Here is a 27830-nt window from a genome sequence, read left to right on the forward strand (position 1 = left end):
CTAATGTTTTCTAGCATTGCGGCTAGGCTAACATTAATATTTAAATTATTCACTTGAGATGCATATGAGTTACCTCAGAGCATACGCGCTCTGTTCTGAGACTGCTGTTGGCAGCGCAGTACTAATTCCCAAAGGCACTCCCCATCTGCTGACCCTTTCAAACGCTGGCGACACTTGTCTGCTGGACGACGCACGAGCCTTAAGCAGCTCCTGTGTCTAAATAACACAGATCAGCTTATGTCGTCTATAAATTTTTCATGGTGGGTTACTTTTGCTGCATGGTAATGATGAGCTAGAGGCAGGCCTGGAGAGAGAAAAAAAAAAAGAGAGAGAGAGAGAATAAAGAAGACCGAGATGCAACGGAGCCAAAAACCAGGCAGCAAACCGAAAGAAGGTGGGAGAAAGATGGAGGAACGATGAGGAGAAGCAAGACGAGGAATCCGAAGAACCCGAGGCTGCCCGTGGTACTGGTTCAGCCGTCCTGCCACCAGATCCCGCCCACGGCGGCCACGCAGGGCGAGGTTCCCCCCCAAGCGGTGATGACGAGGGACGTGGAGTGCCGGCTCCGGTCTGACGCGCGTGAGAGCGAAACAGCCCACCTTCAGCTAGCTCCTTGGAAACACATCCCACGCGACAGCATGAAACGTGTGTACAGCACATTTAGTTTGAGCACTCTCCCTCATTAATGCAACGTGGCTCGCGACGGCTCGAGCGTGGCAGGGTGCGTGGACGCGCGTGGGCGAGTGCATGGCTGTGCCGGTAACGGAGAGGCCGGTTTAGCAGCAGGTCTGGCACTACAGGCGAGCGGGCGTAGGAGAGCGCGTAAAGGTGAGTGGACTGGGCTGTGTTGATGTCTCACCTCTTGTACAGAAGCTTGTTGGAAAAGAGGAATAAGGGGATTAGTTCTTGGTATGTCAATGTGAATCTGCAGGAAAGAGAGAAAAAAAGACAAAAAGGAGCACAAGCAGGTTAGGACGGATTCAGAACAGCCATTAAATAGAGAGAGAGAGAGAGAGAGAGAGAGGGAGGGAGGGAGTGAGGCTGGGAGCTGGTGGGAGACAGCAAGTCCAAGGCACTGGGCTCTCCGCAACTAACCACAGTGCAGAGTGGCTCCACCAGCTCTGTTCAACAGCTCACTGCTTGTGCACAACACGTCGGTACATAAGCAGGCTTATTGTACACTTATTTATTTTGAATTTATTCATTACTGGAATCTGAATTCCTCAAAATGGTAAATATGTATTTATGTATGTGGGTAAATATATATATATATATATTTTTTTTAAATATTACAAAAAATAAAAACAGCAAAACTCTGCTGAATATTCCAGAACAGCCAGCCCTGACCATTTCATACTGCTTTGACACGTGAACAAGCAGAAGAGACACTGTGTCCCCAACCTTTAGTTCCAGCCTGAGACTCAGAACCAGCCACAAGACCAGACAGACAGGCGAGACAGAGCGAGAGGAAGAGAGAGACAGCCACGAAAGACAGATGGCACTGAGCAGGTGATGACTGAGTGACATGCCGCAGGCTGACTGACGGGCGAGCTTGGGGCGAGGGGGCGGGCGGCTCTGCGCTGGTGTTGCCCCTCCATCCTGCCTCTTACCTCGGTCACTTTGGGCTGCAGCACTAAACTCTCCGGACTCATCCGGGGAATGTCAATGTGAATCTGACGACGCAGAAAGAGAAACACAGACCGCATGCATATACACAGAGATATGGGCACACTCGCTGGGAGACAAGGAGACAGGGGTGATGGGAGAAGAAATTCAAACACAGAGATGCAAACCTGCACAGCCAAATAAACAAACGCTCACAAACATGTATACAAGCACACATGTAAACTCACTCTCACACACAGACACAAATGGAAATTCACCATTCAATACTGCAATTGATAAAATACACCAGAGAAAACTGTCAGAAAAGTTCTGTAAATAAATAAATAAATAGATTTCACATATACATTTTCAATCTGAGTGTAATAACCAGGGAAGGCATGCTGGAGTCTGCCTTTTCTGCATATATAATTGATCTGGCACTACCAAAATTCAGAAACTACTACAGGGGATTTTCAGAGAAAGTTCAACACCAATTTTAGGGTTCGTTACTGAAACTTCTACGGCCATACTGCTTCTGTTATCAAGAGCATGGATGTCTGTGGCACTGATTCATGAATACTCCTGTGTTACTGTGTTACTGCGTTAACTGCGTTACTGTGTTTACTGCGTTACTGTGTTACTGGGAACACAGCCAAATGGACTAGCCTGCCACCACTCCCACCTGGCGAGAGAGCAGCCAATTGGCTTCCAGCAGCAGCACTCCTTGCCTCGCCCCCGTCACTAGGGCACCCTGGTGCAGAAAAATTAGCATACCAGGACATGGGGTGTTTGGGGGGGCTGGACTCCAATGCACAGTTTTGCTCCCATGTCTCTAACAAACACTTAAAAAAAAAAAAAAAAAAAAAGAAAGAAAAAATGCTCACAAAACTGTGTAAATGTTTTTAGTTTGGTTGCCTAAATTTGATCTACTTTCCCCCTGATGTTGGGAAAGAGGAGGGCTTTAACTTCAAGTGGCCCGTGAACTCCCCTGCAGGGCGGAGTCCTGCCGTGACCCCGCCCACTGCAGGGTGAGCCCGCCCTTGTGTGCAGCGCACTCCCCGTGTGTCCATGCGGCGCGCGGAGGAGGCTTGGGTTTGGATCTCCAGCGCTGAGATGCGCGAGGGGTTCGATCCCGGCGTGTGTGGGTGAGGGTGGAACAGCGGAGATACGGAGGCGCGCCGCTGTTCTGCTGTCGGTATTAGGGTGATTTTCGGTTCATTGTGAAAGGCTGTGATTTTCCCGGGGAAGCAGCAGCAGCCTGTTCTAGAGTGTGAGAGTGTGTGCGTGCGCGCGTTTGTGTGTGTATGTGGAAGGAAGCAACTGAAAACATCACACTATAAAGTGAATGAATTTTCAGTTCAATAAAAAGGGGGACAAAAAAAAAATTAAATAAACAGATCGCTTACCAATAATAATGACACTCACAGAAGCTAAAATATGTTTAAGGTGAATTATTCTAAGGTGGCATATAGTTTAGGATCCTTATTTCACTACAGCACAACCAGTGAACCCCTAAACCAAGCAGCTTGCCTGTGTTAATCTATACACCGAGTACATGTAGGCGTGTTACAAAATCCTCAGAACCTGATTGTGCTTATAGGGGGAGTTTGGGATGCCTTCAGCCACCTGGCAACTCCTGTAGTAAAGGCTGGATGAGAGGCTGTGTGTGTGTGTGTGTGTGTACATATAACTAAGAGTGCAGGTGCAGCGTTACCTGTCTGTAGGTGTCCTGGTGATGTTCATCATTGCGGGAGTCGTAGTACTGCTCGATGAAGCCAAAGTACTCTTGCCTTTTCCTCTGCAGTGTGCTGGCTCTACGCTCTGCGTTGGCAGGCAGGTAGCCCTGAGCACAGCGACACACACACACACACACACACACACACACACACACACACACACTTTATAAGGTGAGCCAAAACGCCCTTCCTAATCAATCCACGATCGGACCACATTAGCCTCTGAAGTGTGTGCCGGCTACGTACTGCACCCATATTTGACTTGGGTCAACCACCCCCACGCCCACCCCATTTCCCACCCCTGCCCCCTCCTCCTACTCCAACTCCCAGCTCACTAAAGCATGCTCGGCTCGAGTGAGACAGCCAGCAAGAGGTGCGTGGCTCACACCTGGCTCAACACGCCTTAAAGAATCAGACTGAAGTAATGCAGAGCCTAGTACAGCTTTTTAAAACCAAGCATGGATTCAACTGAACCGCCCAAAACACAGACAACAGTGTCAACAAAACTGGTACATTACCAAAAAGGAACAAGTCATTAAGCAATTTTAGTTTATTTTGGGAATCAAATTATAACTACAACAATAACATTACCCTAGTGTGGCTAATATCTATAAAAAGACAGATTACATAGTAGAGAGAAAACAGAGTCCAAATAATGTAACAGTAAAATATACAAAATATTCTGAAGAGTTCACTGTAAAACTAACATAAAAATAAAGGATGTCATATGGATCTCTTTTACTGACCTCATATGGCTTTTTCTTAAGCTAAAACTACTGTAAGAATTAAACTGCTGTGCAATGCTATTAGCTTGGTGCTAGAAAACACTGAAAATACTAACCAATATAAGATAAAGCAAATTAGTTGCTCAGCCATAAAGGGAATTCCAGATTTCAAGGATAAACATGGCTGTATAATGACACATACAATGGCCCTGTTGTAGGCTGCACTTATAGGCCTTGAGGGACATTAGGGTCAACACTATAAGTCTGCCCAAGAGGGATAACCACTAATGGGCACCACGGCAGTAATACTCACACCCAGATCAACACCACTGCTGAAGAATGACTGTAAAACACCAGAAAGCTCTGCTGCCCCAATACTGTTGTGTCCTCTCCATTCACAAATAGGGACGTGAACAGATTCATTGGCTAAACTATATAATGTAAATAACAAAATGAACAAAATAATGTGTCACTAATACCTTAGGATTAACTCACACCCCCCCAATGGAACATCCTAAATGATGGTTATTTATACCAGTTACACGTAATACTAGTCTCAAGAGTAACAGTCCCACATTTTGGTGCGGAGTGGGAGAAAGTTCCCTCTGTTCACTGTGCTGGTATCCATCAGCGATAAAAAAGCAAAACTCCCTTCCCACCCCCCATTCCTTTCTAACTGCATGGTAAGAGAGAGCACAGCAGATGTCTGCGCCCGAAAAAGAAAGTCTCTTGATAAAGTAATTGATTGCATGGAAATCCAGAGCCGTGGAAATCCATTTATCACGGGAGACGCTATCCTGCGTACCCATTTTTTAACTCCCCACACGCAGACAAGTTCTGCAACAAGATGTATGTGTGCCAAGCAGCAGCATTCATGGCAGGGGCATGGGTCATTAGCATATGTACATGTAATTAAGCCCAACTGAAAATGTATTATGTTGCGGTCTCAGATCTTTCAGGGTGCTCCCACAGTAGGAAAGAGCTACTGATTAACACTGGTGGCAGGGCTCTGAGGATGGGGGGGGGGGGGATTTAAGGTGAGTGCAGAACAATGGCTTTAATTGTATTTGCTCAAAGAGAAGGTGTGTGTGTGGGCAGAGCTGAGGCATGACTCCACCATCGTCCATCTCCAATTCTGCTAACAGATCCAACCTCCATCTACCACACCACGTTGTAGGAATCCCATGCGCCACACCGCGTTGATTATTTAGATGAGGAGTTTTAGATTTGCACTGGATCTAAAATGCAGGAGTGCAATGACTAAGGGGAGGGCCTAATACAGCTGGTGTATCCAATACAGCCGCAAAGTAATAAGGGACTTCATCGAGGGGACTGTTGTCTGGAGAGAGAAAACTACTCGGGGGGGGGGGGGGGGGCAAGCTTCCTGTCTGGAAGAAACAAACATTCATCTTGCATAACGTGTAAGGTAATAAGTGGATTTTTGACAGAGACGTTCACACATTTACATCAGGCTATTGTTAGACGCACTGAATTAAAATGTCAATCAGGTGCTCGGTGCTCACATGAGAACATGTTAGAAAAAGCACATACATGTAGGTGCACCCACTCACATCCATACACATCCCATATGTTCCACCATGTCTTCCTCATTCATATTCTTAGAATGAACATGCACCCAGTCCAACAGATGGTGACTTGTACAATATCTGTTGTTAAAAAAAACAAAAAAAACAATAGCTTTTAATATTTTTTTTTTATGTTTTTTTTTTTGTGTAGGAGCAGTCAAAAGCTTAAATGGCATACACGCACACACTGGTCTGAGATACAGTAAGGCAGGCCTTGGCTTTTCTGCTGCCTTGGAGTGTGAGGGAGCTGCCCTGCGCGGTCCTGCCCAGGTGCGAGGCTGCACGCAACAACAGGCGGGTAATAAATGTGCCATGTCTATGGCGAGACAGAGCCAGGACGCCGTGCACATTTCCCAGCAGGCCCGGCGGGCACCAGGAGGCCTGGGCGGCGGGCCCGCGTCCCAACAAGAGCCATGCCTGGGCCGCGGCTCTGCGCACGGCTCCTCTCGCAGCTGCTCCCGGACCGCGGGCCATTAGTCAAAGGCGTCAGCGCCATATTAGCGAAATGGAAAACAGTATTTAATCACCTGCACAGGACTGTCCTTTTATTTATTAAAGAGCGGCAGGCGCAGCGCAGAGTCTGGGTGGGAGAGGGTGAAGACCAGCTGAAGCCAGCACTGCAGTAAAATAACTGTGGAAGCCATTTGTGAACTATATGCCAAGAGAGCATTAAATCACACAAGGTCATTTTTTGATGCATTACTTGGTAACTTAGACCATTTGTATACAAATTTGTATACTTGTTTAGAAGTCGCATGCTTTAAAAAAAAAAAAAAAAAAAAAAAAAAAAAAAAAGGCTTTGGTGAAATAAAATGGGCATTAAAACTACAGGTTTTTTACAGGATTTTTTTTGCCCTGATTATAGAGACAATTCACAATCAGAGTCTTGTCTCCTTGATCTAGTTTAATGTCACTCCCAGTACATCAAAAAGGAATGGACTGAGCAAAAATCACAGTGTCACAAAATCTGACTCAAGCCTGAAAGGTCTTGAAAAGTAAATGAAAACTGCAAGCATGAAAATTCAGCTCAGGAAGTGAACAAAGGAAAACAGCTAACAGGTGAGATGCATCTGTGAATTTAATCCTTTCGGTGTTGTTGGTACCACACCACGCCCACAGTGCCAGGAAACAGGTATCCTGATCACCCGCAACACAGCACATTTTTACATTAGTGTTTAATTAAATAAAAAAAATTAATCCAGCAGCCCATATTACCCATGTGAGAAAAGAATCGTCCCCTTAAAACTTAATAACCGGTTGATCTGACTTTAGCATTACCCAGCATCAAAAACAAACACTTTCTGTAAGTCTATCAGACTTTTACACTGTGAGACACTTTAGCAGCACACATCAACCAACTGCTTTCTGTAAGTCGATCACAGGTTTTCACACTGTGAGAGACTTGAGGCTGTTCATCTTTGCAGACCTGCTTGATTAGGTTCTACAGCATGAATGACACATTTCAGGTCCGGTCACAGCAGCTTTGCTGGGTTCAAGTCTGGAGTCCATCTTCACCACTCCAAAGCTTTCATTTCTATCTTGCCACTAGAATGTTCACTTGCTTTTGGGTTCTGGATCTTTGCATGGTTGCATAACTCAACTAAGGTTCAGTTTCAGCCCATGGACAGATGACCTCATGTTCACCCCAAGAATTCTGTGGTATAAAGCAGAATTCATTTTTCGTTCACAAATGGCAAGTCATCTAGGCCCTGACGCAGAAAAGCATTCCCATATCATCACATAACTACCACCATGTATGGTACTGTGGTACGTGGGCTGGTACAATGTTCTTTCTTTACTTACTAGCAGACAGAGCCAGCCAGCCAGCCAGCCAAGCAAACAGACCAGCAGATGGACTGATGTTATCATCTGCCTCAAACCAAACCGTTCCACACACACACACACACACAAACACACACACAAACACACACAAACACACACAAACACACACGTACAGGTATATATAATCTGCCTGTACATATTATGGATTGTTTGGTGCCATGTAGGCTTGGTTTTGTTGGGTTGTGTTTTATCTGACTGATTCATTTCACAGATTCATTCTGCTGTCACTGTGGTTTACCAGTATTTGAGAATAGCACAAAAACAAGTACTGAAGTCCATCCCCAAATGTAAAAACACAATTTTAAAATGGTACGAGTCAACGTCGTCGCAACTCTGGACACATCCTTAACCCGATACCTGAAGGGGAGTGTAATCTGTGGGAATCTGAGGATGTGTGGTAAATGTTGAGGATGTTGAGGCTATGGAAAGAGTGAGGCTTTCTCCCTGTTCTGGCTATAATGGCTGTATTTTTGCATACTGAAGGAGAGAGATCCTCTCCCCAGTCAAGGTTAATGGAACGTTTATGACAGGTCAACTCTGGCGGGGTGTGCAACTTCATCAGAGTCTTTTATTAGGTTCGAACCATCTTGTACTAAACAACCGAGCCAGCAGGTGCTCTTTGAAAAGTGCTCTGATCCAGCACACACCCTTGATAAAAGCCTCCAGAACCATGAGTGATTCACACTGCCAACACTAATCTCTCAGCAAAATTCTGCCAACTGCTAAATGCTGAACTACAGTAAACAGCCAATCCCATCCCCCGAGTCCCCAAGCCCCCCACCCTACCCCACCCACCACCCCCCATTCATTGCCCCTTCTGAAAATAGGCTTAAGGAATCAATTTCGGGAGTAAATGAAATCTTTATTTTCGAGCTGAACTGACAAAACAAAAATGATTTCTACTTAGGGGAGCGTTTGAGCGGGTTCCTGTGGGAGATGCGAGGGGGGAGTTTGTGTGCAGTCAGCAGGATGGGGAGAATTGATTGTGCATTAAAAGAACCGTTCAAACGGTGACGCCAACCTGAGCCGTTGTCACCTCACCCGAGCCCCTTGCGCCAACCATCGCTCTTGTTAAAGGACGATTTCCCGGGGTTTGAATTTGCTCCTTCACACACACACACACCCACACACACACACACACACACACACACACACCCACCCCTTCAGGTGGAGACATATAAATGAAGTCACATCATAAATGAACCGCACACTTTACCAAAGGTCCAATTGCGGCGATCGATGTGATTTGATTGAGTGGGACTACAGCCTTGGGTTTGAGTCAAAATGACAGATGAGCTAGCCATAGGCAAATGAAGGTCAGACAGGTGAATTGGATGTGTGTGTGTGTGTGTGTGTGTGTGTGTGTGTGTGTGTGTGTGTGTGTGTGTGGTCCACAGACCGCACATTGGCACGAGGGGAGGGCCAGAATATCAAATCTCTGCTTGGCTGTAGCTGCAAGCTGGCATCCCATCCATCAGCATGCCCATCACAGCGTGGTGCAGGGCACAGTGCCGCCCGACGGCCTGCCATGGGAGAGCCCCCTGGCATGAACCCGATTCCTCGCGCAGCCTTCATCAAGTTAGTGCTGTCCTGCGGGAGCCTTCATACCAATTACTGCCCAGCCACCCTACAGGAAGCAGCCTGGCCCCTCCTCCCGGCCTCCTTCAACACTTCACACAAACATTTGCTTCTACATCTCCTCGAGAGGCATTCAGCAAGAAGACTACATTCTCCCTTTTCTTACTGCCAACCAGAGCAGAGCTGTAACCGCTGACCAAGTCCTGAGACATAAGCCATGTGAGAGCGAAGTCTGCAGCCTGTGAAGGACATCTCAGTCATGCCACCCTTGCTGCCCCGTCTCTCATTCTGGCATCACTGAATGCACCACCTCAGACAGTGAGGTATAACTGACTGCTCGTCACACTTCTTCTGTCTGGCAGCGTGTCTTAAAGGTGATCGTTGACGCCGCACCTCAGATACCCCAACCAGGCTAAGCAACCACTGGACAGAGGAATCGGACATCTGCCCAGCTCTTTCAGAGATGCTGGGGTCGTGGCGGAAAGCAGGCGTTACGTAGCACCTTGGTCAGAGAGAGAAGAGGAACGAGCTTTTTGCTTGTTTGTTTTTAAGGCAGCTATCAAAGCAGCATGAACGTCACCGAGCAGAAAGAGCGATGGCTCTTTGGCAGCAGAGAGAGAAGCCGCTCTACTCCCAGTGTTCCACCCATTCAGGTACATCAGACGGCAGCGCCTGATCGGATCACTAACAGCATCTGAGAGACTGTAAACGAGGCCACAGCGCTAGTGGGCACGTGCGCATGGTCTCAGGATGCGCCTCTAAATCCATATGCCAAGGTGGGTTGTGTGGCTTGAATATCATGCTGTGGCCCAACAGAAACCTGGCCCCAGGCTGCAGACGCAGCACGTGGTAGAGGGAGATACTAGCAATCAGGAGGGAGTTGTTGGTTTGAGTGGAAGGAGAGAGAGGACCATTGGAAACAGTGAACTGGTCTACTTACTGACAGAAGCTTCCATGTGATGGGACGCACTTGCCGTGGAATTCCAGACCAGCTCAACTTCCGAAGCTCCTCTAAAGAGAAGAGGGGAAAAAAGAAAAACAAACACACGTGTATCATATCATATCCAAAGTTGCCAAGAAAGTTCATGGTGTCAAGCACATTTTGAACCCTTTCAAAACTAAAGTCCTCTAAGGGTGTGTTCATACTTGTAGTTCAGTTCCCGTGGTCTGAACCAAACAAGAAAATTATACATTGTTACATTTTAGTCACTTTAAAAAGTGATGTATGATACAGTCTATGGGCTTAATGCAATTATTATGGTTGTGTACACCTGGTGGTATTATTACTGCAAAAACAACAAGAAGTAGTAAAATGGATAAAATAGTAAAAACAGTGCCAGAAATTCCTCCGCTGCACATACCAGAGACGGTACACTGCAAAGATAAGACAACGTACATTTCTGATGCCTGTATCAAACCACAAGGGATAATGGGTTTTTTTTGGTTTCGATGCACGCTGTACTGTCATGGCACGTTTAGCTTTGCATACTGTGAAACGTTCTGTATTTGGTTTGTTTATATACCTTTGGTTCATATAGTGTTTATACTTCAAACAAACAGCACCAAAATTCATTTAGAAATGGACCGAGACCCACCTTCTCAGGCTGTCTGGGGCTGCTTATTCGGAGCATACCAGAGTTTGAAAGGAAGCGTTCACATTTACTCTAACTGAGCAATCGCACCAGGAGTTTTAATCGAACCAAAGCTACCAAGTCTGAACACAACCAAAATCTGAGCCAAAACACTGAATCGAGTATACCAGTTTTTAACAACTTAAAATTTTGGAAGAATAAGGAAGGTCCTTCACATCTATTTTTTTAACATCATAGGACAAGATTTGTCTTCTATGGAAGATGTGGAAACAAGCGACAGAAAAAAAAATCACCCGTGGAAAAATAAAACAGTGGCCATAACGAGGTCTCTAATGCTTGGCTGAATCTGTTAAAGGGCAGGGGGTTATAATTGCTGAAGATGTAAGGTCAAATGTTTCTGACCCACATCATCCCCCTGACCCAAGTCGTGGACAGAAGACATAAACCCTGTTTTGAGACACCTGGAGAATGAGAATGTGCATTTCAGCTTAATATCTGTAAAATAGCCAAGGTGCTGTAACACTGCACCAATAATTAAGGAAGATGGGGCAATTAATTACATTAACATTACTTCACCAAAACAAATTACTCCAATAGAGATGTATGGAGTAATGGAAATAAAAGGACTTTCATATCGGAGATAGTCGATCTTCACTCGGGGTGCCCGACAGGATGTTTCGGGGAGGAGCGTGCACAGCTGCGTTTTAGGTTCTAAAATGCAAATACTGGTTGCGAAAAATGCAAACATGGTCTCCTTCATTCACGCCTCATTCATTACTGCCAGTGGCAATTTATTTGCCAGGCCAACCAAAGGTCGACACTATTAACAGTCTTTCTGCTCTGCCCGAAAAAATCCTCGCAAACACGGCCTTGACTGCATCACTTGGATTTGTTTATTGCATTGTCTCACTCGTGCTCCCACAGCGAGACAACTCATTTGGGCTCAAATAAAAGAGCAGGGACAAATAGTTCTCTTTTGTTTACAAAAAAATATAACACGCATTTCTGACTTCATTTTCCCGCCCTGCTATTCAGCAAGGCTAACTGAAGATTGGTAGGCGAGTGTGGCACCTTGTTTAGCAGTAGAACACTTTACACTCTGAGCCATAACCAGATTCTGGAATTCTCCATCAATAACACAAGAAATATTTGGATATTGAAATTTGAGTACAGAGTGCATTTGCTGAAGAATGCAGCAGAAGATTAATTATCTTATAGCAGATGTAAACTCTGAACCACACAAATACAGTTTTTAATATATTTTAAATGGCATATAACTGATTATGCAAGCAAAAATCACAGAAATTGGCAATCAGTGAACAACAGATTTGGTCAGATTATATATGTATTGCAGACGTTTAGGAATTAAAATGAATCTTGATGAGCCAGAACAAAACTCGAGTTAGCATCCCCTGAGCCCAATCCATCACCAAAACAACAACAACAACAACAACAACAACAGAACTGTAGTATACCCTGAATAAAAGCTGGATCATTTAGAAACACATTATGAACTCGTTATACTGACCTGGTCTACAATATGGATATTCAATAATTTATAGAGAAAGCAGCCACTTCACATTAAATGTATTACTGTTGTCATTTTGGAGACATTAAAAAAGCATTTTTATACAAAATAGTTTTCCCCAAAAAGACAGTGAAGGCTCAGTATGAATGGCATGGCGTACTGAGCCAAGCTTTGTGTTACACTTTTAATGACGAGAGAACAATGGTTGCGTCAAGCATGCTGAAAATGTATTCCATTTCTTGCATTACAAGCACTAATCACCTCACCCTGCGCAGGTCTTTTGTGACCACAGAAATGGTCTGAATGAAAAAAGCTGCCATGCACAAGGCCCGCCGTTCAAAGCAGGCGGTTTAGATAAAAGATCTGTATCTGGAAGCGTCTCTTTTGGGGCCTGTGCAACAGCCTGCTTCGCTAAAGGACATGATGACAACAGCTCCAGTGACGCACAGTAAGCTAACAACTTTTCCTTTGCCACCGCTGACGCTCGGCATGGGAAATAAAACAGAGAGTCGCCGTGACGACGATCAGAAGCATGCCGCTGACTGCGAGCACAGCTGTAAGCGATATGAAGGCGCTATTCCCAGCCTAATGAGTACATCCCTGGTAATCCCAGCGTTGCGGAGGCAGGATGTCGGACAGCGACACTGGGCGGCCCCCTTAGAAGGGGAGGAACATGGCGGCGGTGGCCGTGGTCTCGCCGGGCGTCCTTTCGTCCCCTTGCCGTGACAGCAGCAGGGTGAACTGACACAGCGATGGGTGCCTTTAATGAGCAGCACGGCGGCGGAACTTCAGAGGGAAGGAGCTCGATTCATTAAACGCGGAGCCACTCAGGGGTGCCTCTCCTCGGCTCGCACCTTTGAGCCCTCATTTGCGCTGTCAGCCGCAGAAATTAGCCAATGAATCTTCTGCCCTGGCGCTTAATTAAACTATCTGTTATATTGCCTCCACGTGGCATTAATCTCGCTGTGGGGGAGGGTGGCACGAAAAAACCCGCGCGTTGGCTCTCTGTCCCTCACTCGCCTTCGTCTCTCCCCCAGGAGACGGCGACCTCGAAAGCAGCCTCTGCTGCCCGGCCGGACGGACATGGCTGACAGGCATCTGTGGCAGCGCCGGGCCCCCGTGTGCAGGCCCCGGGACTGCCTGCGAGGGAAGCTACGCGCCAACTGCAGCCCGTCAACATGCTCGCTGGTGTTCCTTTCCCTCCAGAGACATGCGACATGCAGCTTTTTTTTTTTTTTTAAAGCTGTCGTTGGAAAGTATTCAAGTGCACATTTGTGTTCGTTCAAATCTGACAAATGTAATACCATGAATAAAGCATACGATAAATGGGACAAATCCCCAGTGATTATCCACGGCGTGATCCATTTGGTTTAATTTGTTTCTCGTAATTATCATATCTTAAAATTACCATACATTACCATCATGAGGTCAAGATTCCAGAAAGCACATATACTATAACCATAACATGAAATTGAGCCTCTGTTTGTTTGTATATAATAATAATTATAAAACAATGAAAATAATGTGGATGGTAGCAAAGAACTGCATTTTGCACAGGTGTTCTTACCAAAATTACCCACTGTCTCATTTTCAAGAATGCCTGATGATCCCACATATGAATTGTCTCTCAGACTAGAAATAAGTGAGCTGGTACTATTGTGTGCAAGAGAAGACTGGCAGATGGAAACGCAGGGAGAAGTGGGGGGGTCATTATTCTGTGGAAATAGAATAAGCAAAAGGCTAGACTGAGACAGTAATAACACCTGTTATTACCCCATTTGGGAGGCTTTCTGGCCCCTACATTAAATCTCACAGCAGCTCTCTTACATGTTGGAGGTGCTGTGCTTGACATGCGAAGCCCCATAAGGCACAGCTCAATGCAGAACTTCATGTATTCTTTATAAAGGGCAGTTGTGCGGGGGAAAAATTGCCTTCGGTGGATGAGACACAGCAGGCAGACTGGGATGCACCCCAGCGTCTGTGTTGGCATTATGCATTAGCTGTGGAGAGGTCCTCCGTGTTCACACCGTGCCTCTTCGGGGTGAGTGAACTACAGGGGCTTATCTGAGCGGAACCACGCAGGACGAGCGGGAGAGTGTGACGCGCCAGGTCCCTGGAAAATTGAGCGCGACTACAAAGGGACTGCAAAATCTCGCCATCTCCACACGACTTCCCAGAGAATGTCGATGCCAAGAACATTTAGATAAAAATCCAGAATGAGAAGTAGCATCTGATTCAAGGCTCTGGAGGCATGGGAAGAGACTAAAAGTGGGGGGAGGCATGAGCGCGCGCAAGAGAGAGAGGGGAGTAAAAGACAGACCTCATTTGTCAGGAGATCGGAGAGCTGTCAATCAAAGGCACTGTAGTGCTGCCGCGCTTCAACTAGAAAGGAAACAGTTGGCAGGGCAGAGCCGTGCAGTACTCAGACACTACTGAAACGCTAGAGAGAACTGAGGCGACTAGCTGATTCAGAGAGGAAGAGAGGAAAAAAAACAAAACATCAATAACCCAACAGGCAACCCCCATCTGTTAGCTAGCATACCAGAAGAAAACGGGACATTTGGGGACAGAGTCAGTTTTGTCCTCATAAAATAAACACATGGGCACAAACTGACTCCACAACCACAAAGTAATATTTTAATGACATGCAACCAGTCAATTCTTCAATAATGCGCTACTCTGTTATGTCACACTGCCAAGCATGGCATCCTATGAATGTAGGTACACGTGATCTCTGGCTGGGTAAAGGAACGTCATGGCTCTGAGGGAGAATAAGCCAACCCAACATTCAGCCCATCCCAAAGGAAACGTGCCGCTCACATTAATCAACACAGCCTTGCGGAGCAGTGAAGTTTGGGTTGGGCTCTAACCCTGGTGAAATGTAGTACTCAAGTCAAATAAAATAATGGGAGTCTTGTAAGAAGATACTTCTCTGTATTAGCTGATGCTGCTCGGGACGATGAAATATAGTCCAGGTGGCTGGGGAGAACATAGAAAGACCCTGTCACTTGCTCACAGCTTACACAGACTAACTGCCCTGCCTCGTTTAAGTGATTACATTATAAATTTGCCTATTTTTCCACACGGCTTGCGTCATTATCCCGATACGATCAAGCCATGTGACACTTTCATACAACTAAACAAAATATAAGTCTGGGTGTGGATAAACTTAGCTCTAAAAAACTTTTCCTCCATTTAGGGCCCAGAGGAGGATAGCTACAGAGTGAAATTTGTGACCGGAGGAGCACTGTGATGAAATTTAACGTGTTCCTGCACTGGTTTATGTGCTTATGCGTTGCTGTTGGTAGGATATCCTAGGATATAAGGAACGAAATCTGACAGGGATTAAAGTCTCTTCCTATAGGCACACCCACAGCTTACCACATTTATTTGGAAGTGTCTCAGTTACTGGGCCATGACTACTGTTCATAAGGAACAGGTCTAGCACAAGGCACTTTGCCAAAGGCATGAAGACTCTTATTAATACATACATGGGTAGGATTTGGGAGGCCTGACTAGCATTATAAGGTTGTAAAAAAATTAATAGAAAATCATAACTTTGCTACTTTTGCAGCCTCTGTTGAAAGAGGAAAAAAAAACTGGCTTTAAAAAGACAAACCACCCACTTCTTGTCAAACTCTTAAAAATATGACAAAAAGAAAAGGCAGAGTTACTGAAACAGACAGAGTGCGATTCAGAGAAGAGCGTTTGTAAACGCCAACTCAGTACGGACCATTTGGCTACGGTGGGCAACTTTCCTATTGCTAAAGCATCTCTCCATCTTCAGGGACATCATTCTCATTCTCAGTGTCTGTGGACCATCTGCAAAACCCCAAAAGAATGAACTTCTTCACTACTCAAATGGACATGTAAAGAAAAATGTTTTGATGAAATACTTCCAAGTGTGATTTAATATCATGCTACTTTTGACATCAAAGATAGTTCATAAAAATGACCAATAAAATTGCATCATTTTTCTTAAAACAACCAAAAGATGATTAGGATTAGATGAGGACATTAATACTGGGCCTCTGACTATGTCGTATTCAACTCAGCATCATAAATAACAGAGGACAAACACTTAAAGTTGCTTTCAAGATGTGCAGTATTAAACACCGCAGCTGCATGCCCTACTGTCCTTAGAGTAAGGGGATCAGCAAGTGCCCCTTGTCACTACCCAGCGAGGTCACAGGGGACCTGGCTCCGGCGACTCTCCGTCTGTGGGTTTGCGCCCCACGCTGCGCGGGGGACAGAGTAATTCGGTGCGCCAGGGCCCTCGCTGACCCTCCGCTTCATGCATATGCAATCCCATTAAGCACCAAACCACCCCAGCCACGCCAAGCAGCAGCAGGCTCCCCGGAGCAGCGCGCTCTGAGGTCCATGCGGCATTTTCACCATATACTTCCAGCAAGGCAAAGGAACCGATTTCCCTGCCCTGCTGTTATGCTGCGCGTGTTCCTCTATGATAGATAGAATGACAGTTTTATTGCCCGTTTCCAGATATTTGCCTTTGGTTTCATAATGGCCAAAGGTAACAAAAACCCACAAAACACCAGCAACAACAACAACAACAAAAAAAAATCATAAAACCCAAATGATCAATTACAATGAACTTTCATGTCTCAGTTTTGAGGCAGGAAAATGATGAGGCGACCCGGTGAGTGGATTTATGGAGCCTGAGTGAGTCGTAGGCAGCCAGCCGGGGCTCTTTCCAGGGAAATGCTGTTTGCTGGTATCTCTCAATTGGGCACACTCATTCGTTCCACTCCACACAAGACAAAGGAGGCCTTACAAACGCTGCCTTGACAATCCGTCAGATGTGGCCGAACTGCATCAAATTTAATCAGACCTTCGTTCACGACGCCTTGATGCTGTCTATTAACAGCACCATCGCAGGCATGGTAAGCCGATGCGACACTGGACTACTGCGTAACAGGATTGCCAGAAGTGCATAAGAAGCAGCAGGGAAAAGACTGGAGCAAAGCTACAGCTCCTGCCTGAAAGAGCCGGAGAGCAGGAGGGAGAGAAAAGGAAAGGAGACTAAAAGAATGAGAGAGTGAGAATATAATGGCAGTTATGTGGGGGGGGGGGGGGATAAAAACCCCCAGCAAAGGACACTGCATCGCCATGGCAACAGCCAACACCATGGCGAAGTAATTGCTTCATGTGATTCTGAATCTCACTCCCTCGAAGTACCCCAAAAAAAAAAAAAAGGGGGGTGGAAGCTGACCTTCTGGCTGGATCTGCTCCGAATCTGAGCACTGCCAGCGCCACGGCTACGCGATACTCTCATTAAAACCAGCGCAGGGGCAGAGTACAAAAACAAAAACGACCAGCCCGCTGCTGGGAGCAGGTCAAACGCATCAGCAGCGTGTGCTTCCCCGTGAAGAGCACCAGGCCCCATTCGCTTCGGAGTAAGACCACAGACGACAAGCGGCCTTTTCTCTGGGTGCGCCTGTGAACGTTTCCGAAAGGTCAAAAGAGTATCAGATTAAAAGTTGATAAAACACATACACACTAATAAAATATATACACGCATGTAAGTACAGTCATTCTATGACCGAAGGTTCAATACAAAGCTCAAAGGAGCCTGAATGAGATTTTAATCTATGCAAGCTTCCTGGTATTTTGCAGTCCTTTTTAAAATAAAGTCTAATAAAGTACACCACCGCTGAAGTTAGACAGCCATTTTTTTTTAAATGAGAACACCGATATAAATCAATCCTCCATAGTCTTATTTAAAAGTGCCATTAAATTATAATTTATTCATAACAGTAATTTATTCATAGGAAGTCCAACAAAGCCTTCTACTGATTCTCCCCCCACCCCACAAAACCTCTGAAGAGGTTCTCATGTTCCCTACTGTTTCCCACCACATATCACTGTTCTCTAGTGCACTCCATACTGCACAGCAGAGGGCAATGTCTCCCCCTGTTGAGCGACTGAGGAAACGCCAGCATTTCTCAAAGACCAGGGGATGGGGGGGGGGGGGTGTTGGCGTGTGATCAGTGTGCTGCTCAGATGCAGATTCCATGTCATGGAGAGGAGAACAGGACATCGACCTCCCTGAAAGGACAACAGGCTGATTTATCTTTGTCACTCCCCCCCCCACACACACACACACACACACACACCTCTCGTGGTAATTATGTGCACGGGAATTAAGTTCATATTTCATCCTGGCTCCCCGCAACCAGCTCGTCAGTTTGACTATCTAATAATGCAACAACAACCAGATTAAGAAGGGGGCCCTGACAGCGGGGCAGGCCAAACGAGAGCTGGCAGCTGAATGGCCCGGAGGCCACCACTCATAAAGGCCCTCTACCCCTCCCGGCTCTGCCCTGCCCAGTCGTCGCTCCGCAGGGCCTGTCTGCTGATGGATGCGGGCAGCACGGTCCTTGACATGACGTCAGAATGCGGTTCCTTCCCATACAAATTGTCAAGCCGGAGCGCACAGGTTCTGCTCATGGTTACCTGTCGCCGTGGAAGCGCAGGCTAAGCCTAGCCATCCGCCAAGCTGCAAGAAACCAAGCACCCAACATTCTCCCATTCCCCAAGCCCGAGGCTTCCGAGATCAGAGGAAGGCTCCGGGGAGCTGGATAAAGGCGGCCGGCTCGGGTCACTCCTGCACAGGAACATCAGTTTGTCCTACCTCACCGATTACTGCTGCTGGAGATCTTCTACCAGGCCATGGGGAAAAGACAACTGCCAGAGGATGGCCTGGAAAAGCACAACCTCTTACCAACATGAGAGAACAGTTGGAAAAATTCCAGCACCAAGGATGTGTTTAATAATAAAAAGGTTTAAAAAAATTAAATAAATAAAAAAAATTTAAAAAAGCATAGGAACTCAAGAGATTATGTGCAAGCTATTCAAAATGCAAGTGTCATGCATTTTCACCTGAAACTCCATTCATTATCAATCTGTCTAAGAGTTTTATCCCCCAAAAATCTGACAGCTACAGCGGGAGAGGGGGGCGGAACAAAGCAGGAGTCCTTGAAACGTTCATGAAGTGGAAAAAGCTTCTGATGAGGGACGAAACCCGGGGTGACGGCACGCCGAGCTCCACAGAGCTACGGACACGTGCGCGCACACCTGAGGCTCGGCGACACCTCTCTGGGTGTGGTCACGGCAGGCCTTGGTGACACCACTGTTGTGGTGATTCCACTGATGATGGGAGGACCACATTGTTTGTCATCTGTGGCAAGCTCACTGTTTAAGTTACACATCATGAAACGCACCTCACGCGGCACTCCAACCCAAAGCTAAAAAGTGATCAAGCTTGCTTTTAGCCCGTTCAGAGTAGGCGAAATATAAGAGCATTGAATTATTAATGCAGAATTATGTTTGCATGCAGTCACTCAAATAATGATACTTTTTGCATTCTTGGTGTTATGTGACAATTCTGCATTCCAAGCAGGTCAAGCACTTTCAAATGTGTCCAAATCCTCCACTCAAGTCTAATATGTATTCTTGGGTACTTCTCTTAACCATTTCCTGTCATGATTAGAATATCCTTAAAAGCAGTCATGTGTAATCATGTCCAATCTATAGCTCCAACCCAGTAATGCCATACAATGAGGAACAAAGAAGAGGAAATTGGTTCCTGAAGCATACTGAAATTAGGGTTCAGGAGCATGTGTCAGACCGGTGTTACCACATTACTAATGCACAGATTTTGCATGAACTAACACGCGCTCTTTTTTGGTGTGTGTGTGTGTGTGTGTGTGTGTGTGTGTGTGTGTGTGTGTGTGTGTGATGTGCAAACATTAGCCTCGAGCAAAGCTCTCTTCTCAGTTCATACATGAGAGCAGCAATACTGCTTGTTTTAATCAAGGGTCACGAAAACGGATGACGTCAATCAAGTCACTTGTTTCCAAACAAAATAGAGTGGCACCAACTTAGGAAGTTTCCATTTTGTCTTGGACAACAATGTAGCCAGGACATCTTTACATAGCAGACTTTAACTGTGGAAGTGCCTGCATGGCTCGTTTTACAAGCGAGCAGTGTTTTCCTGGGAGAGTGAGTCAGACTGCTTTTAGTGCATCGCGCCTTACTCTGAAAAGCCTGATTCATAGCACTTGTCCTGGCTCATCAGCACTCTGTGGTTACTTGATTCAGTGGAACAAAAATGACTGACTTATTATGAACGCACCAGTCACACTCGGCAGCGCAGTTTTTAATCCAGACCAACTGCAGCTGGACCACGGTGCCACTGAGTCACGTCTGCAGGTGCCTGTGCTCGTCTAGACAGCATCACTTATCGATGTGTTACCAACATGGTACAAACATGTCGCTGAGTGTTATGTTCATAAGAAATAACGAGCTGCCCTTCAGCCGAAACCGAATAACCAGCTTACCGAGGTCGGTGTTCGGCCCTGCCAGCAGCTGCCTGAACTTGTCCAGTCTGAAAGCTTCCCTCTCCGTCATGGCCGGGGTTCCTGATGTGTTCTGGTCAGCCATGCGTGCCACAAGCGGGATGACGGGCCGGTGTGGGAGCGACTGCTGCCTCTGGAGGGCTGCCCTCTCCTCCGCCAGGACTGCAGAGGGGGCAGGAAAAGAGAGCCCCAGCGGTAGCGAGCGTTAACCACCACGCAGCACACGGCACACACACACGATGACAGAGGCAGCGGCAGCTCTCAGCACGCAGCACGTCCTGGGACGCTGCGTGCCGCTGGCAGCTACAGCATGGGGGGGGGGGGGGGTTACATTAACATCACCTTGGAGAGAAAAAATAATAATAATAATCTCTGGGTCACTTTGCAGGATCTTAAGTGAGGGTATGACCACATTTAAAATCTTCATATATTCCACAAGGTCACAACCACTGCTACCTTCGTGGAGGAGGGAGCAGGAGTGTCACAAACCTTATTACTGCTGTGGTTAGCACCACCAGAATATCATAAAAGGCATGAATCTCCCAGTCAAGCACATTCCATTCATGCACTGAAATTATTTAATCTGATGTACAGTTAAACTGGCCCACTTAAAAAGGGTAAGGTCAGACACGACCTGCTCTCAATCTCCTTCACCAGGAGGCGTCGTAGCCAGGAGGCATTCTATACCGCTCTCTTTTAAGTGCTATGCACTGCCAGCTCCATTTTATCATATTTCAGATGAACACATAAGATGGCAACAGATTAGACATGGTGCTTCTAAGACAGCCATTTCTGAAGACTGCTTTTAAATCTTGGTGAAGACAAAAAGTACATCGGCCATCTTTCTATCGCTTCAGATGCAGACGCAGATGCAATGATTCCATTCCATTGATTTGCTCATAAATTACAAAACCCGACTGCTCAAATACTCTTTCAGTGCAACTGTGCGTGTGGCTTAGATAACATTTGATCATATCATCTTGAATTAATACACCTGGCAGCCTATGCTGACGAACCTGAAATGCTCTGAACAAGAGCCAGAGGTGAAAAGCCACTTTATAATGAACATGAGCAACATCGTAGAGAAGCATTTAGTCTAGAACTCTCAATAAACAGCTTCAAGGCATCAGATACTATGAATGATGATTATTTAACATTAAGTATTATAGTATAAACACTGAACCAATGCAGACAGACACCCTCAGTAAACACCTGCAGTGAGGACACACACTGCTACACTGCTCTCACAAATGGAACACAATAGGCTCCCGCAAGGTCATTAAATGTGCACAAGTACCGCTGGATAACAAATCTCATGACGAAACCCTGAATCGCTGACGATGACAAGAACATCAACATGGTTTCATGAGATCATCATCGGCGGCCTGGTGAGAACAGACCAAACACACAGGAAGTCTGCTCCTGCAGCTATCTGTCACCAGACAAACACAGCTGTCGTGAACTACGGGCGTGAGCATGCAGATTAAAGCAGTTGGAGAGGGAGAGGTGGTTCTCTGCCATGGTGTGCACGTGTGTGTTTTTGTGTGTATGACAGACAGCACAACAAACGCAAGCAACAGACTGCCCTGAACTTCACTGCAAGTGGATAAGTGTCTGAGCCGTAGAGTGTGTCTCTATTACAATAACAGAGCAGCAGGTGTTCTTTCATGCGTTTAGCAGGCCTGGGGTTCTTCCTGCTGCCACACACACTAGCTGAACATGCCTCAATGAGGACTCTGAGATAGCGCTCTGGGCTAAAACATTCACAGTCCATTAGATTTAAATAACCACTTGAAATATGCTCCGACACAATATGGGTAAAACATAACCTAAAAAACAAGGATAATTCAAGAAATACACTCCTCTACCCCTTCCAGCAGTTTCACCTGAACCACAGTAAATGCAAATTATCTAGAAAGTCATTAGAACTACTGCTGAGAAGAAAACAATCAGAGGATTTCAATTCTTTTTATATTAAGATGAAGACAAATTCTAAGCTTGGATAAAGAACATTTTAGTGTGTTGTTACTCCATAAGAACAAATACGGTAGCTATATTAATTTTAATTTACATGTATAGAAAATCAGTGAAATGAAATCTAATAAAACTACATGCAGGTTATTGAACTTAGAAAAACTGCACATAAAACTGTAGAAGCATGTTAAGAGAGATAAAAGATGATGAAGTGCTGGTGATGGTTACTGACCCTTTGGGGAGCCAATAGGCGCTTCGCTGTGGGACTTTACCAGCCGACTGTCACTGTGGGGGAGGCGCTCAAAGCTGAAGGACAGCTCCGCAGTCGTCTCCGCCGCCTCCTCTTCTTCTTCTTCTTCCCCCCGCTCATCTACATCCTCCTCACGTGCCTCCTCTTCCTCCTTCTCTTCGGGCTTGAGCATGTCATCCTGCCGCTGCTGCCTCTGCTCCTGGAGCTTGCTGTGGTTCTCTATGACCTTATTGGCCGTCTCCATGACGACCTCAATGTTCAGGTTCTGGGCAGCCATGGCCAGGAGCTCGTCATCATCGTCACCCACGTCCCAGGCGTCGCTGGTGATGCTCTCGAACTCCTGGAAGGTCGTGGCTTTCTTCGGCTTGCCTGGCGTGCTCATTGAGGGAGGCTTGTTTCCAGCTTTGATCAAACTGTGTGAGAGGGATTGGGAGACTGTCATGTTTCCACTTACACAAAAAAAGCAAAAATAAATTGCTGAGGTCGGGGGGTATGGTGTGGCTCATAAGCTAGAAGTATATCAAAGCTAAATCAAAAACATTCACGCAAACTCTAAACTAACAGTCTGCAAGTTTTCAGGCTTTGGTCTTTCATATATGAGTATTTTTCATCAGTCTGACTCATGCTTGTCAACAACTAGTTTTTCATGGTAAACTGACTGCTGACCTGTTAATAACTAATCACAAGACAAAAAAAAACTCAAGTCATTTATTCATGAAAAGTACCATTTACAAATTTAATCAACATATTCACATGTTCCTTTACCAGTACACAACATGCTTGTTTCACAGTAGTATAACATTCAAAAATTTATGACATCAGCTGAAGAAACCGTATTTCAACTCAACGCCTTCAGGCCAAGACTAACCAAATTAATACTAATCAGACAGTTCATGTCACAGCACCTCAGGGTCTACTGATGTTTAATGTCTGAAAACAAAGACCTTTTTAAATGTAAACCACTGTGGGTCCTGCAATAATTAACCTATTACTGAACTGCTTAAAATCACATATAACAATCTTAGTTTAAACAAGTTCTTTTGTGAAATAGTGGTGAACAATAATGTACCACGTCCACAGGATGTACAATATCACTCAAGTACTTGTTGGACAGTCAAACTACACAAACCAGTTTCTCAGGATAACCCATGGTAGCCAATATGATTTCCAGCACCATCAACAAAACATCAAGTAAGATTACACTAGCATGTGGTTTGCATTCATTTCATGCTCAACAAATCATCCAGTGTCCAATCTTGTCCTGTGAATGGAAGGGGTGGGGTGAATGTACAGTCAACCTACAAGACACCACTCCCCTTAACTGTAATGCTTCAGAATGTTTATTCATGGTACCAGCATTTACATATATTGGGTTTGCGTGTACTGTATCTTTGTATGGCATGAGGGAATGACTCCCTAAAATTACTAAAGGACACTGCATAGTTTCTTAATAAATATTCCTTGCCCAAATTAAGATCAAGAGGTAATGGGACTTTTGTTTGTCTTAGATTCAAATTTTTTTCCTTCAAGTTAAATGAATTATTTAGGGATTCAGCCAGAGACTATGCAATAGCCTAGTGTCATCCACTGCTCAGTCCATCTTTCATCCAAGAGACAACAAAACGTCTTTCAAGAGCTTCAAATGCATGTGCACTTACTTAGCATGTAGGAGAGGATCAAAAGGAGGATGCTGGGCTCCATAAACATGTTGTATACTGCAAATGCAAGAGAATTAACACAGCCAATATTAGAATATTCGGCATAAACTTCAACCGGTTGTAAAATGAATCATTTGAAAATGTTACACGTATTAAACAGGCCTATGCATTAACCAAAAGAAATGAAGAAAAACACTGTACATAACATTTGGAATATTTGAGGCCAATTCTAGTTACAAAAACTTACTTTTTAATCACTTTATTCCTTGATTTGCAAAACCCTGCACTTACTACCATGCAAATGAGACTATTAAAAGATAATGACGTATGTCTGACATGATATAAGTAAACAGATAATTTTCCACAATAATAACATTTTATAATATGAACATATACAGATGATTTGGAGCAGCTGAGGTGACAAAACAGCTAGTTAGCCAAGCAGCTACTTCCTCCTCTAGCTAAAGTTGGCTGCTTAGCCATCTAGTTTCCACATTCTACGTAACTATATGATTGTCCCCAATCTACTATTCCGAAGCCTGGGAATCAACACAGAAAAAAAGGATTTGAGGTTTCTTGTTAATGAAGTGTAATGTACATGCGTGTACCAGAACCAACGGCCTTCCAGGTAGCCAGACCTACACCAACTAATACCGATACTAGCGAAACACACTACACTTTGACATGCCGAAGACAGCTTTGGAGCCTTAAGTGCCTGCAGCACTGCAGACAAATACACATTACTAAGTTGTTTAGCCAACTAAGGGGTATAAGTGTACCCTGAAAAAGAAACAAACAAACAGTCATTTGACAAGTTAGTTGGGCTAGCTGCTCAGCTAGCTTCAGTATGTGTTTGGGCTAGCAGGCCAACTGAACAGGAGTTAAGCGTTTATGGTAAAAGAAGGGACTTACAAAAACTCCAGTCTAACAGCTAGCTAACCTTGCCCTTCACACGATTCATCTTAACGAACAAAACCAGCATTATCTCCCCAGCAGCGAGGACAAGCTCGCCAGCGAGGGGCTGGAGCATCTTAGCTAAGATAAGCTACGATATGCTACGCTAGCTGACTCGAGCAGCTAGTTCACGTTAACACGTCACTTACCTGCCGGGAACCTTCGCCGTGTTCCTTTTCCAGAATTGTTTTTTACCGCCGTCGCTCGACATTTTTTTGTCCTCTGTACAGTAGGTCATCAATAACGTGCAGGTTGCAGGTAATGTGTCGTCAGAATAATGTACAGTGTGTTTATTTACACCTCAGTTTGTCTTCGCAAACTCAGAAAGCCGCCATGTTTGACGCTGCCCACGCTAAGCAAGCAATGGTCTGATTGGTTAGACCGAGAGATGCCAGTGATTGTCCAATCAGAAGTGAGTATTGCTGTGTGTCCTTTGCTGCGCTGCCAGTATAAACTGCAGTTTCATTAAAGATTTCGCCAGACATAAGTCATGACCAAACTTGTTATTTTACATTTTAGTAGTTTTTTTAAGATAATATCAGATACAAAAGATCTAACACTACTGACACCCATCTTGACCTGCATTGCCATGAAAGTAACTCACTGATAAGCTGCTGTCAGATGGCGTGCGTGTTTAAACATGATAAAGAGTTACGACATGACAGTATATGACTATATGAGTATTAACCATTGTGGTGTGATTCCAACAACGTTTGAAGTCTATAATTACATATCCTGTTTTTTTATTCACATTTGTTAATGTATTTTTGTGCAGTTATGTGGGCAGGCTCATCAATGTTCAATATGAATGTTGATGTCCCATATGCATTCATTAGGTCTGACATATAAATATACCTCTACCCAAAGTCATTTCAAGCATATATGAATTATATAAAAAGTGGTCATCGATGTTGTCTGACAAGTGAACATATATTAAAATAGGACATTTCCCTTAATTATGCATCCTTACAAGTAAGCCCTCTCAAGCAAGACTTTATGTCTTTATTTATTAAGTCTTTATTTGAACAAAATGTATTTATATCAGCTGTGACTAGGACCCCTGCATTGTACATTCAAGATAGAGAAGATCATTTTAATTTTAAGTGTAGGCCTAATTTTAAATTACTGTAAATAAATAGATAAACTAATTAAATCCTGGCTATTTGATGTCTGGAACATTTTTATAACATTTGTTGACTGACACTTATATTTTTTCTTACATTTTCATTTGTCTATGTTTGCCAAGGCAATTTGTGATACCTACAGTGCAAGCCAAGTGTTCAGTCCATTTACACAACCTATCAAATGGAACTACAAATGGTAAATGCACATGCATACATCTCCATTATGTCATTATGTCTCTGCAGTTTCTTCTTGGGTTATAGATGTATGTTTTTATGTATACATCACAGTTACAGTATACTTTTGTAAAGATCTGTTGTATTTGTAGTATTAAATTGTTTTGTGTATTGCACAAACATAGCGCAGTGTTATGAAACATTACTGCACATATTGAATCTAGGAATCTAAAGACCTAGTCAGAAATGTCAGTGTTTAATTCTCTAATCTCTACCAACTACATCAAATCAATCACAAGACAGTTTTCTCACATCTCAGGAAATATAGCTAGAATCAAAGGTGTAATGCTCCAACAAGACCTAGAGAAACATGCTTTTACCTCCAGCAGAGTTGACTATTGTAATGATCTTTGGACTTCCATTCAGCATCTACATATTATTCAGAACGTTGCTGTGAGAGTTTTAACCAGGAAAGAGAGATCAGAGCATATTACACCAGTTCTAAAGGTTCTACACATGGCTTCCAGGTAGCAGCAGAATTTACTTTAAAGCACTACTACAAGCCTATAAATTACTGAATGATTTGCGTTATAAACCCAGTAGGCCTATAAACCCAGGTATAACTCTTAGATACATGAACACAGGTCAGCTCGTAGAGTCTAGAATTCAAACCAAACACGGTGAAGCAACATTTAGTTCTTAACCTACACGTAATTGGAACCAAATCCCAAACGCAGCAATTTTTAAATCCAGGTTAAAATATTGTGGCAGCACTTTATTATTTTATTATTACACGTTAGACTTTTTCATTCATCTTATTATTTCATTTTTATATTTTCCATCCTAAGGTAAAAAAAATCTCCGGATTCACTCTTTATGTTTGTATAACGCACTTTGAGTTCTCACTGTATATGACAAATTTGCATCGCCTTTTTTTGGTGGAGGATGGTCCAAACGTGTAACTGGCGATCTCAAACACCTTGGTCCAATTCCACATATTTGGAGCACAAGTAGCCTCAATACTCCATTTACACACTTAATCCCAAATATTCTTAACACTGCATTTGCTCTGGACGACATGGTAGGACATTCCGACAAGGGGAAATCGTGAGCACGTAACCCACGT

At 44.7% G+C, this 27830-nt stretch overlaps 1 protein-coding gene across 5 annotated transcripts in view; it reads right to left on the reverse strand.

Annotated features, from left to right (window-relative positions):
• The window catches only part of tbc1d22a (TBC1 domain family, member 22a), an 86780-nt gene extending 61028 nt beyond the window's left edge, over window positions 1-25752 (reverse strand). For 2 of the 5 annotated variants that reach the window (XR_014125815.1, XM_035528306.2), the window contains exons 1-8: window positions 25556-25752; window positions 24453-24509; window positions 22777-23207; window positions 20553-20732; window positions 10013-10083; window positions 3320-3448; window positions 1611-1673; window positions 860-925 (exon numbers count right to left, since the gene is read on the reverse strand). Coding sequence is in view for 4 of the 5 variants with exons in the window: in XM_035528306.2 (XP_035384199.1) it covers window positions 860-925; window positions 1611-1673; window positions 3320-3448; window positions 10013-10083; window positions 20553-20732; window positions 22777-23207; window positions 24453-24509; window positions 25556-25644 (1086 nt within the window). In the remaining variant the exon portion in view is untranslated. The remainder of the gene's footprint in view (window positions 1-859; window positions 926-1610; window positions 1674-3319; window positions 3449-10012; window positions 10084-20552; window positions 20733-22776; window positions 23208-24452; window positions 24510-25555) is intronic. The other 3 variants (XM_035528307.2, XM_035528308.2, XM_081722735.1) reach the window with 3 other exon arrangements.
• Window positions 25753-27830: the final 2078 nt, after the last annotated feature.

Source organism: Electrophorus electricus, chromosome 11 (genome assembly GCF_041902795.1).
Source record: "Electrophorus electricus isolate QZ-2024a chromosome 11, ASM4190279v1, whole genome shotgun sequence".
NCBI lineage: Eukaryota > Metazoa > Chordata > Actinopteri > Gymnotiformes > Gymnotidae > Electrophorus > Electrophorus electricus.